Raw genomic sequence first — 12593 nt, 5'->3', positions numbered from 1 at the left:
CCACACCCACCCTAAGCAGGAAGTGATGGGCCTGAAATGAGTTATGACTCATGTCCTCATCCTCCTTAGAAAAAGTCTTCCACCCTCCTCCTCTCCCACCACCTGCACAAAGATTACCATATTGAAGACAACCAAAAAATTAGCTTGAAAACTTTGTTGTGATGTGCATAAAAATATCCTAAAGGGGCTCACAGTGTTTTCTATTTTCCTAAAGTTATCTTTGCTTCAGAGGGAAATCCCCTTTCCTTTTACTTACCCTCTTCACTCTCAAAAATTATCATGCAGAATGTTTTCTTGCCTTATTAATCATTGATAAGATTGTCTTTGGAGTGTTGAAACCAAAGCTAATACATGCAATTAGGAGGATAAATGTTAATGAGCATTGCATTAAGTAAGCAAAAGCACCTTGAATGCCATGTCAACATTTTTTCCAAATAATTAAATGTGGTTGACTTAACTAGACAGAATTCAAGCTGACAGCTTTTTCTAAATATGACGTGGAGAAGCTAGAAGATAACAGAAATGGAATCTCATTCTCCCTTTCTTTTCAATTCTATTGCATCAGCTGGAGAATGCTCTGTATTGCCACCTGTTTTCAGAAGTCAGTGATATTAATGCTGTGTAGATACCTATCCACAAATATAAAAACCCTAAATAGATCAGTAAGGACTGAAAAATAGATTTTATCCAGAGGTTAATGTATAAGAAGGCAAGCTTCATCTATAGATTTGTGTTGTACTGTGAAAATTTGACTTCCTTATTTATAAAGGTTCTAATCTATGGAGCAAGGTCCAAAAGAAAAGAGTTTATGGCTCTTCAATCTATTAACCTAGTTTAAAATCCTCCATGTTAGGTTATCAATCCTGTCCACAAACATGTCTGTGCTTTCTTGTCAAGTTGGATGTGTCACTCTGGGCCATCTTTGTTGTCAGAGTCTTACAGTCACCTTGGATCTCCTCAAGGTCATGTCACTGATGCAGTGACAAGCATCAAGGGACAGCGGGTGGAAGGCTAGGAGGGCCTCAGGAATCTCTCTGCAACATCACAGATCCAGGTAGAACACAGTATAGAGGTCACACATCACAGGCTAGAAGCAAGTATAAAGATCTGGCCAGATGTGTGCTTTTGTCCTAGACAAGGTGGAGTCAACAGACAACACTTTTCACTTCATCTTTTTCCTGGTCCCACTCCCATGATCTGAAGTGTCCAACATGCACTCTTCCCACAAGAACAACTGCAGAGAGGTGCGGATCCATTCTCCTGCTGCTAGAAGTTACAAGCTTCCAGCTTCTATCCTTCCAGAAACATGGAAACTGCTAACATTAAACAGGTGTGAAAACTAGTTACAGAAAGTCTGCTATCCACCTGTAAAACAAAATAGTTGCTCCGGTATGGTAAAACTGGAATACTGTTCCGACAAGAAGGGATAGGCATTTCAGGCAAGATCCTTCTGTCTTCAGTCTCCTGAGAAAAGACACAGTACGGGGAGAAGACTGTGCCAGATTGACTGGAACGTGATTTATAGAGCTCCTAGGAATAAAACAAAGCTTCTCCAGAAATTGTGTATACCTTTGGAGGCTCTCTCAGGTATGGCTCAGTGCTATTTTCCATCATTTATGGGCAGTCCTAGTGTTCCAACGTTAAAAAAGGTTGGCAGTGCATGATCAGTTAGGAAAAGTTTATTCAGAGGTGACAGAGGGAGTGACTCTTCCCTTACTTCATTTGCAAAGGGATATTTCTCCTACCATAGCCCCAGAGCGATTACCATACAATGGCTCCTTTCAACATCAGCTAGAAGTCAACATTTCTACTAAATATGTAGCCTCAATTTTATTTCAGATTTTTCTTGTTTATATTAAAATGTCTGGAAGTCAATTTATTTATCCGCTATCTCAAGAAACAGATTCCCATAGAGAATACGAAGTACAGATGAATCCTGTTCTTACTCTCCTTTTACTTTTTCCTAGCAGGCTGTAAACTTTTAGAGGGTTCAAATTATTCTTTCTTATCTCTATGCCTGTTACTGACCAAAAAAAAGGTTATTTCCATTGGCCTGAGAATTTTTCATGCCTGTAGCAGAAAACTAAAACAAAAATAACCTACCTACCTGTAGAAGATCTAGAGAGAGAGAAACAGGCACTTCCTTGTAAACACTTAAGAAGTCCGAAATGATGAACATCTAATCACAGACAGCCTCAGCACTGACACCAGATTGAATCTGAGCCAACTATCTTTGAGACTCGTAATATAAAGTAAGGGAATAAATGAAAGGCCAGGGAGTATCTCCCTGCATGATGGGATTATTCTATTGAAAATCAATCCTCTCTTAGGGTGAGAGGGTATCTGGGATAGACAGCCTGGAAGCTTAGAGATTGAGAGATTAGATCCTAGCTATTAGGGCAGCCTCAGCAGAGGAGACTGCTGAAAAGGTGACCTGAGAGTTCTCTCATTTTTAAGACAGCCACAAAAATACCTGCCTAGAGGATGAAAAAAAAATACACACAAATTATAGCTTATTCAAAGAGAGCTGCAGATTTCTCAGCCATTTTACATAAATAATTACTCTGGCATGGGACAGTCTATCCTCTATTATGGCTGGTATTAATATTTAAAATATCACAGAATCACAGAATAGTTAGTTTGGAAGGGACCTCTGGAGACCTTGTTGTCCAACACCCCTGCCAAGGCAGTGTTACATTAAACCTACAGCATCCAGGTGGAACCTCCCTGGACAGCCTGTTCCAAGGCTCTGCCACCCTCAATATAAAGGTGGTCTTCCTCACATCAAGGTGGAACTTCTTGTGTTTTAGTTTATGGCCAAAATATGTATCTATCATATAGAGAGAGAGAGACATAAAGAGATGGCTCATTTCCACATTTACTTGCATCTTTGTCTCTGGAGTGACTGGGGTGCAGGAGCCCATAAGGACCTTGTCCTGGCAGCCAACTGCAAAGAAACTTCCTTTCATGAAGGAAGAGCTAGGAGGGTTCTCACTTAAAAATTTCAAAAATGGGGGGGAAAAGCAGCTAAGCTTTAGAACAAGAAATCCAGTACCAGTGAGCAAGAGGGATACAGAAACAAAGGGTCATTCTTTTCCTGTGGCTTTTTTCACAGGAGCAGCCTCACACTGGCTGCTGAAGGCATCTCAGGATGAAAAATGCTGCAGAGGAACAAGTGATTGTTATAAGCAAAACTGCTTTACTTTGAATTGATGAAGAGGAAATATAGAATACTACCATGTCTTAAGAAGAACAGATGACAAATTCATGCTAAGGGTCATTAACTTATTCAGTTTGCTCACAGGCATTCATTGAAATGCACATATAAGCTAGTAATAAGACACATTAATAAACTTAATCATCAGTCTGGAAATGTGGTTGTACAAATTATTTGTTTTGTATTCATCTACCTGAAGACACAGAATCTCTCCTTAAAAAAAAGGAATTAAAAAAATTTAATAACACAACAGCCTTTGGCAGAAAAGTTTTACTTTTATTGCTTAATAACAAAGCAGACAAATTTTATCTTCAGCTGGTAATATTAAACATGATGAGTCAAATGCACTGGTGCTTATAATACAAGTGCAAGTTAAATGCCAGATATATTTGGCTTTGAGTGTTCAGGCAGCTTAACTCCCTTGGATCTAGAATTGAAGAGAATGTCAAAACACCATTAATTACTTCATTAAAGCTCCGAAAGAGTATTTAGGGAAAGAAATACAGGGAAGACAAAAAATAGATGAAGCTTAAAAGGATCTCCTTTAACAAAGCCCGAAACAACTTCCTTATTTCTTTGTGCTACAATAGCCATTCTGCTGCTGTTCCTGCACTCGTTGAATGCCAAAGACAGTCTTAGAAAACAAAACAGGTTGAAAGAACAATCTGCAGCCAAAATCCCAATGTCCATGATTCCCATTCTCAGGGGAGGTGTAAGACAGAGCAGGGGAGATGGATAATTCTCAGCTTCTCTCTGCTGATTCCTAGTCAGGCCTGGCTTACCTCTTCTGGCAAGAAAGGTGATCCACAGGAGAATAGGCCTACGAGGACACTAACTTAGTCAATGCAAGTAAATGCACTAGTCTATGAGTGCTGATAATCTCACAGTTTACTAAAGACCCTACATGTCCAATTCCTTCACACAGTTGCAAAGCAAAGCACAAAATCAGAAGCCACAAATGCACAAAGAGCTCTATGACAGAAAAAATCCATATGCAAGATTAGCTCAGTTGGTTAGAGCATGGTGCTAACAACAGTGAGGTTGTGGGTTTGATCCCTGTATGGGCCATTCACTTAAGAGCTGGACTTGATGATCCTTTTGGGTACCTTCCAACTTCAGATATTCTGAGTAATTCTGTAAATTTTGTCTTAAAAGTAATTAAACATGTAAAACTATCCTTCACAGTTTTTTCTTAACAGTTATACTGAACAAATAAAGCTTTGAATATTTTCACATTTTTCAGATGACCCATTTGTTTTCCTTTTAAAGGTAGATGTCAAAGTCAATTTTCCTCATCCAACAGCCAAATAAGAAGGATGCTGCGATACCTCAAGTACTGAAAATGCATTAATGTTGCCAATACACCATTTCTCCCTGGTATTTCCTCAGTATTCCTTTAGCTATAAAAGAACCACTTCAAAGTATTTCATTATATAGCTTGCAAAGCTTTTAAACATTGTTTAGAGTCAGATATTTAAACATGATAAGAAGATAACTTGCTTTTCTGAAGATGTTTTAATATTCTTTCCATCACTCTTCTATCATCAGAGTAAATGACAACAAATCAACACCCTTTGGGGCAATCAGAGACTTTTTTCCAAAGTAAACTCTGCCATTATATAAAAACCATTTGTTTACAGGATAAAATTCTCTCTCCCTAGGCTATTTAAATACCATTAGTGCATGCTAACAGAACTGAAGCACTTCAAGTTACAAGACCTTCTTTTTCATCAGAACTCATGTTATTAAGCTGAAAATCCAAACTGGCTTGACAAACACTGTTCATCTTAGCTCTGGATATCTCACAATCTCATTAGAGAAGTAATCTTAGGGGGAATATTTGTAAGGTTGCAGCACTATTTCCCAAAGCACTGAAACTTTTGTCTTGAGCATGACCTACTTAAACCTCTTGAATGGAGGTAAAAGACCAATGAAGCACCTCAGGAAAAAAAAAGATAATCATTGAAATAACAAGATAACCATTGAAATAACTTCATATTAAACTCCTGTGTGCCTGTAATCAAGAGTGATATCTCCTGAAAAACAGACAACATATCAAATCCTATAAGAAATGACAACTTATTTCTCCATTGAAATATTAGGTTTGAATTAGTCTGCTCTCGCTGAAGAACAGGCAGGGGCAGATCTTTTCTCCCCTTGAAGAATAGGATAAAATCAATCAGAAAGCAGATTTTTTTTGGTGGGAGGAGGGCATGGAAGAAGATATATTCAGGTATTCACAGGTACTAGAAGCCAAAAGTAGATATATGAACAAGACTGAACTGTGGACATTTGAATGTTTCTGCTATAAAAGGCATGACAGCTTCTCCCCTGACTCCCACCCTGCCCGCAGTCCACTCTGCAGTGTCTGCAAAACTGGCTTTTATCTAGAGAGTAAAAACCTCCCCTGCACTGGGGATGTGCATCAGCTGCTTCCTATCAGTAAAATCTTAGCAGGTAAGGCCTGAAAGTAGCAGATCTCCTATATAAAGCATGTGATCAGCACAAGGGTTTGGTTTTTCGCTTTCTGTCTTAGCTAAAACCTGATGCTACCTTTAAAACACAACAATGGACCTTAACAACATTTTCACAGGTTATTTTGTTGCATAAGGTATAATTTTTTGTGAAATAAGTAATGACAGTCATTGGTGACCATTGGAAATATACTGGCTTAACTGAAGCCCTGGTCACATTATAATGTGACTAAAGTATCTTTTCTTGTGACTAAAAAAGACTCAGATACACATGCGGCATAGAAGTACATGTTCTCGAATATAGAGACCAAATAATTTTTCTTCCTGTGCCATGCCTCAACTTAATTAACGAATCTGCTTAAGTTTTGGTCTATATACTAAAAGGAAATCTTAGTACTTGTTTAATTACTCAAGAAAAAGGTTATCAACACTACATTGAAACTTTCTGCACAAAGAAGTCATTATTCTTTGTGCTTCATAAACTCACATTTGTCCCTATAACTTATACAGAGTATGAAAGTTTCTAAGGAAAATATCCAGAAGTATGGAAAATTTGTGATCTGCAAAATAACTGCACTACTTTTCATTATTTTTACCAAGGAAACCATCAGAACTAAAAACACAAAAGTCATGAAGGTCTTGTTACAAATTAAATTGCCCTTAATTTGACTTTTTTCCAAAACTGCACAATTAACTGGAATTCATTAAAGTGCTGGGTGAAAGACTCCAGTTGTATTCAGCACCATCAGCAGACTTCAGTTCAGTAGAAATTCTTCACAGAAACTATTTTTGGAATTAAAAATAAAAAAAAATATTACAGAAGATAAAATATAATCCATTGTTCTTAATATTAGACGCTTATACAAAGAGTTACGTCTTGCTAAAGCTAAAGATAATAAAGGATGTGAACTAGATACAACACAAGGATTTTAAACAGGGAATTACATCCTGAAGCAAAGTACCATATAAAGATATTTTCAAAAGAATTAGTTTGTGGTTAATTCCCAAAAAGTCAACACTAGAAGACTTAGTAAATAATTCTTCTTAAAAAATGTTACATCATATTTAAAATTATTTATTACTTGTCAAAAAAGAGAATGTGACTTGCAAAACATTTTTCATTATGAAAATCAGTATTGTTCTCTTCTCCTGCCACCCAAGAAAGGGATTTACATCGGCCAAAAAAGTCAGCCTTATAAAGGTACTTTCAAAATAAAATAAACTCTTGTGTGGAGTTATGATTTACCTGATACAGAAATTCTGGTACTGATGAAGTGGTGTAATAATAGTGTATGACCACACATCAGTTTGACTTTCATTGTGACTTTCTGCAGTTATCCTCTACATCAGTGAATAATTAAAAAAAAAAAGCGAGAAGAGAAAAAAAAGATTATATCATGTTTGATGTCTATAAATCAAAGAAATTGTAACAACAGTTTGGCCAGGCATCTCAAATGCAAGTCAAGGAGCTCATTAAGTCCCAGATAACTGGCAATCATTCCTTTATCATAAAATACAGCTCAAGGCAGCGCAATGTAAATAAAAAATTAGGTGAAAGTGATTCACTTACAAAACTGAACCTTTTAATCACAAAGAGATGTGGGTGGTTGGCAGCAGTCACTGGCCTTTCTCTAAATTGATCATAGAAGAAGTCTTCAACATCCTAATGAGAACATCCTGTTAATGTTCACTGCCTAAGGACAAGCTTAGGCATTTAGTAGATGTTAAAAGATTGTGACAAAAAGTTATTCTTCAAAGAAAGATGCGAAAAATTCTCATAGCTATGTGGACTATGTTTGATAGCGTCAGAGAGTTGGTCTATTACTATCACTTTAGTTTTGGTTAAGTTATTCTGCTGGCTGAACGAACATTGCTATCAAACAAAGGATAGAGACTGGCAACTAGTGTGGACCCACAGGAAGCCCCACTCTAAGAAAATTGTCTGATGGGCTGCTGTGAGATACCAGTGGTGTAAAAGCTGAAGAGAACGCTCCATTTAGAACAGGCTGGGGAAGAGAGGCTGCTGAAATCCAATAAAAAGTTTCCAAATGCAGAGAAAGTCATAAGGATGAGGTTGGCAGACAATACTTCCTACTGTTATACACAGCACCCTTGTCTGCTTAGCAGGCCTGTAGGTGCAGGATAATTTACTCTTATCATCAACATTGTAAGACATTTTTCTGTTTCTTATTTGCAACAGGCTAAAAGATACAAAGAAAAAGGGGGAAAGAAAAAGACAAGAGTTTTCTGCACAAATTCTAACTACAGATTTGCTGATAAGGGCAGCTGTTTCTCAGCAAAATATACAGAATTTCATACATCTGATTCTCTGCTAGAAGCACAGGCTAGAAGCCAAAGTAATCAAAACCTCTATCAAAAATACAATTTTAACATCTGTTTGGACTTGGACTTATTTTACTTCTCCCAGACACTATTGATTATCATTATCTGCAAGTCTCTAGTATTTTAAACAGCAGTGGCAAAGGGAAATTAAAGTGAGCATTTTCATACAAACACAGAGGCTTCTAGGGCAGAATGAATACTACTGGTGCTGACCGAAATCTGAGTCTTATCTTCCTCTCATCTTCTATGAATACACTGTCAATAGAAAGAAATAAGATACAGTCTAAACTAAAATATTTATTAAAATTATAATGAGAAGTAAGGGATTTTGTGGAAGGAGAAAAGACACTACATTATCAGAGAGACTTGTTGCTGTCTGCACTGCACTTCCTGGGAAGGCTGGGTATGACTGCTGTTTTTTTCTCTGCAACAAACTTCTCTTCATACCTTTGGTTTATTATTTGCTTGACTGGACCACAGGAATAGGATATGAAAAGTGTGTTTGGTGGTAACTCTTGGAGTACATAATGAAAGTTTCTGCTTTAGCAAAGTAACCTCATCCTTGCCTCAGAAAAATAAAATCCTCAGAAAGCTAGAACCCTGAACAAGGGTATATCCTTGAAGTCTTTCCCTCTCCATTCTTTCCAGCTTGAAATAACCAGGTGCTCATGTATCTGCTCCCAAAGAAGTAAGTCTCTCTTCCCATCCTCCAATACTTTTATGAATCCAGGGTAAACACTGTGTCCTTCAGAGACCTGTGGGGGAGATTTTACAACCTTCAGTGCTCAAAAGCAGGAGGATCAAGAGAAGCGCCTTCTCTTAATCCCATTGAGGGATCTTTGCACATGTCAGGGTGGTCAGTCTTTCTCCCTTTTTACCTACAATGAGATTATTTTCTGTTTAATTTTCAATTAAAAAAGAAGAAAAGAAAACCATTCCATGCTCACAGTTTTACCATGTTAGAAGACAAAAATGAGCCACTGGGATGTTTCAATCTCTCCATAAGTTATGGCCTCATCAACATTTCTACAATTAAGAACCAAAATAAAGAGGCCTTCAAGTATACAGATAGAACAACCTAGTGGACTGTATCATCAGAACCACGTCTATACTAAGGGAACAATTTTCTTGTTTAATTGTTCAAAGCTCTACAATCACACTCTTTTATATTCCTCTAGCCCAATGCAGACTAACAGCAGATTTTGACCACTCACAGTGACATACAAAGCAAGATTTAGGAATAGGCAGGCAACAGAGGAGAGAGAAATCCATGCAGACTTTCTACTACAAGTAACAGGTTATCCACTTCTGGGGAAAAAATTGTGAATTTTTCATGTTTTCAGATATTGGAACAAGTTGCCCAGAAAGTTTGCACAGTCTGCCTCCATTCATAGAACTTTTGAGACCTTCCTGATAAAGCCCTCAGTAACCTAATCTGTCCTCACAGTTGACCCTGCTTTGAGCAGGACTGAATGACGTCTTATCCAAACTGAACCATCCCATGCCTCTGTGTTCTATTGTATATAAACCCCGCCCACAAATAAGTAGAATTATTACCACAGATTTCAGTGCTTCTTTATTTTGTTACCAACCTGCATATCCCAGAGGTAAGCTTCATGATTTACATGTATGTGAATTAACAGGCAAAAAGAAAAAGAGGGGGCATACAGGAAAAAAAGAAGGAATACTTGCTATCTCTCGCTGCTCATAATTTGATGCAGAATAGAATATTACACTTTCTCATTATGAAAGTTGGATCTATGACCCTGAGAAGTGTTAAACACCACCGATGTTTCAATTATAGAACAGTTACATGATTTCATGCCACACTAATCCATAAATGAAGTAGGCAACAAAGTCCCAAGATTCCTCGTTTGTTCCTGTATTAAGATGGCCCATAACTACAAGCCAACCTTTAGCATAATATACAAAAACAGCTTAGCTGTAATCTGGTTCACCATTTTATAGACAGCGCAGAAAGCTGTGTGAGCTCAGTTTAAATGCTACATCCACGTTGGCTGGTTGTGAGACTTGCAAAAATAGCTCAGTTTTCTTCAGGTTTTTCCTCCTAAGTAACTGCTAATTTACACTTGCATCACTGTGAAGACTGGCTAATAAAATATTTTTACATACCAATTACAGTACTGATTAGTGAGAGATTATACATATAAATCTAAATATGACTGTTGAATAGACTGTCTTGGCCTCAGTAATTTACGGGGAACATCACTTATCCAACAAAACAACAAAGTAAAAATGTGCAAATTAACTTGATAGAGAGTGCTTGAAATGGAACTCATTTAGTTCTAACATGTGAACCTTCTAGACACTGGATGGCCAACAGCATCCTGAATCACCTGTCATCTATTTACGGCATAAAATTTCTTTTAAAGGTATATACACATGCTCAGAAATGTATGTATGTGCATATGTAATTTATACGAAGGCATGCAGATGTAGAAACCATAGAACATTCCTCAGAATCACCCGAATCACTGGAGCTGTCACACTATAAAGTGTCAGGAGATCCTGTAGCATAAGTATCATATACTCTGGCATACCCTTTTTCCAAGTGCTCAGCAGTGACCCAACCACAGAGAGATTCCTTTCTCAGCAGTCTCATCTCCTTGGACTGTGGAGCTGTACCTAAAATTGAAGGATTCTACATGCAGGAAGGAAGCACTTGATCTGCTGGCAAGGGGGAGATATTCTGGACAGAACAGAACTGAATGACACCAATACTTACTTGACAGGCATTATAAATCAACTGGTGTTCCAATTTTTTGATCCCTAGAATCTGCTGAAACATTTCATAAAGCTGTTCCTTGCTCAGAATCAGCTCTGATACAGCACTTAAGGCCATTCTATTTGGCTGTTTGCAAAAGTCCTCTTCTCCCCTGTATATGGCATCATATTTGGCTAGCCAAGAACTTAACACTGTCTCTTTGCTTAATCCATCGATTTCTGGCAAACTTCGGACTCTCTTTTCTATGTTTTTCTTAAAAACATCTCTAAAGTCACTTGCAGAACATCCTCCACTGTGGACCATTCTTGCAACCCGGTCACTCTTGAGAAATACCTTTAAAAATAAAAGAAGAGAAAAAAAAAAGAAACAGAAAAAGTTAGGCATGGACACAAACACAAAACAATCCCTTTATAAGGGATTACAAACTAGTATTTTGCTTCTATGCAAGATGGCTTTATATGAAAGAGTTACATAGGCCAAGTTTGCTATGTTTTTCACAAAGAAACAAGTGGCCATTTTGAAAAATTAAGTTTCTGCATTGAATTAGTACTTACACTAAGTAGTTTTTGAAGTATTTATGCATAAATTTACAATAGCTAGGCTAGAATGAACTTTGAATTAACAGCAGCTAATTTAAAATTTACCTAAAATGAGAGACAAACTCAGGGGAAAAAGAAACCCAACCCCCCAAAAAACTAGAGAAACAACTGCGAGAAGAAAGACACAAAGACACAGAGCTATTTCTACTACTGTAGATACAATACTGGCGACACAATATGGGATTCTCTGTGTAAAATTCCCAGAGACCAACATAAAAATACCCTCCCAAGTACTAATACTCTAAGATATGAAAAGGCAAATTACAACAACAAATCAATTAAATCAGCAACAGCATTCTGTAAGAACTTTTCAGTGTTCAAGGATGGTTGTATTCATCTCTTCTTTTAATAAGGGCCTTAGCAAGGTTGATCTGTATGTGGCCTGTACATAGCTCATTTCTAGTAGCAAGTCTCATGAAATTGTTCCTCTACAAGCTGCAACCAACAAAAAGGTGACCTGCGTAAACAACTGTGCCTTGAGCAAGAGATAAACTACATCATGCCATTGAAAGCATAACTTGGGGAGAACCACCTGGCTTCCTGCAGCAAAGGAGATGGATCAGGGCCCTCCACCCTGCACAGTTCAGCTGCTGGGGGCTGCTTGGGTCCCACACCAACACCCCACGCACAGCTGAAATGCAAGGAACAGAAGTGAAACCACAAAGTCGAAAGAGATTTCCTATCCGTCACCTTTCTGACTGCCTGCTCTCTTCAATCAGATGTATGAGCTGGAAGTTAACTATGTATTTTCAGACAGTCGTTTTAGTCACTGAGAGCTATAAAATCAAAATGAATGTACACAATAGCACAGTAGAGCTCTTACTCCATTTAATATCTCATGTGAGAAGACAGTGCACCTAACAACCAACCTAAAACACTACTGTGCATCACTTATAACATACAAAACAATGGAGTAGGAGAGAATCTAAAAAGCTGAGCAGAGAGGAGTACACAGACACAAACAGATCAAGAAAAATGTATTCTAAAAGTTTCAGTGCTTGTCAATGCATGTACCGTATTTTAAAATTTAGTTACTTACAAAGCACATCTTTCAACAGATATCCTAATTGATATTGTACACAAGGTTGCAGATTAAGCCTAAAAGTACTTGCCCAAACAGATTATTCAAAAAAACCATCACCAGTATATGCTAATCACATTATATGCTCTATCTGTACCAAGATAGATTTCCTTTTATGGAAACGTAAGTATCT

The 12593-nt window shown here is 37.6% G+C and overlaps 1 protein-coding gene across 9 annotated transcripts in view; it reads right to left on the bottom strand.

Moving 5' to 3' along the window:
* The window catches only part of CADPS2 (calcium dependent secretion activator 2), a 292803-nt gene that overhangs the window by 185139 nt on the left and 95071 nt on the right, over positions 1–12593 (bottom strand). For 8 of the 9 annotated variants that reach the window (XM_027720819.2, XM_027720827.2, XM_027720823.2 and 5 more), the window contains exon 3: positions 10781–11113. In XM_027720819.2, coding sequence (XP_027576620.1) covers positions 10781–11113 — 333 coding nt within the window. Of the gene's footprint in view, positions 1–10780; positions 11114–11911; positions 11931–12593 lie in introns of those variants that run through there. The other variant, XM_039383674.1, reaches the window with a different exon arrangement.

The sequence above is a fragment of the Pipra filicauda genome, unplaced genomic scaffold (assembly GCF_003945595.2).
Source record: "Pipra filicauda isolate LSUMZ 115617 unplaced genomic scaffold, ASM394559v2 scaffold113_size4260070_pilon, whole genome shotgun sequence".
Classification (NCBI taxonomy): Eukaryota; Metazoa; Chordata; class Aves; order Passeriformes; family Pipridae; genus Pipra; species Pipra filicauda.
Note: the sequence above shows the minus strand (reverse complement) of the source record. Positions and strands in the feature narration are given on the sequence as shown.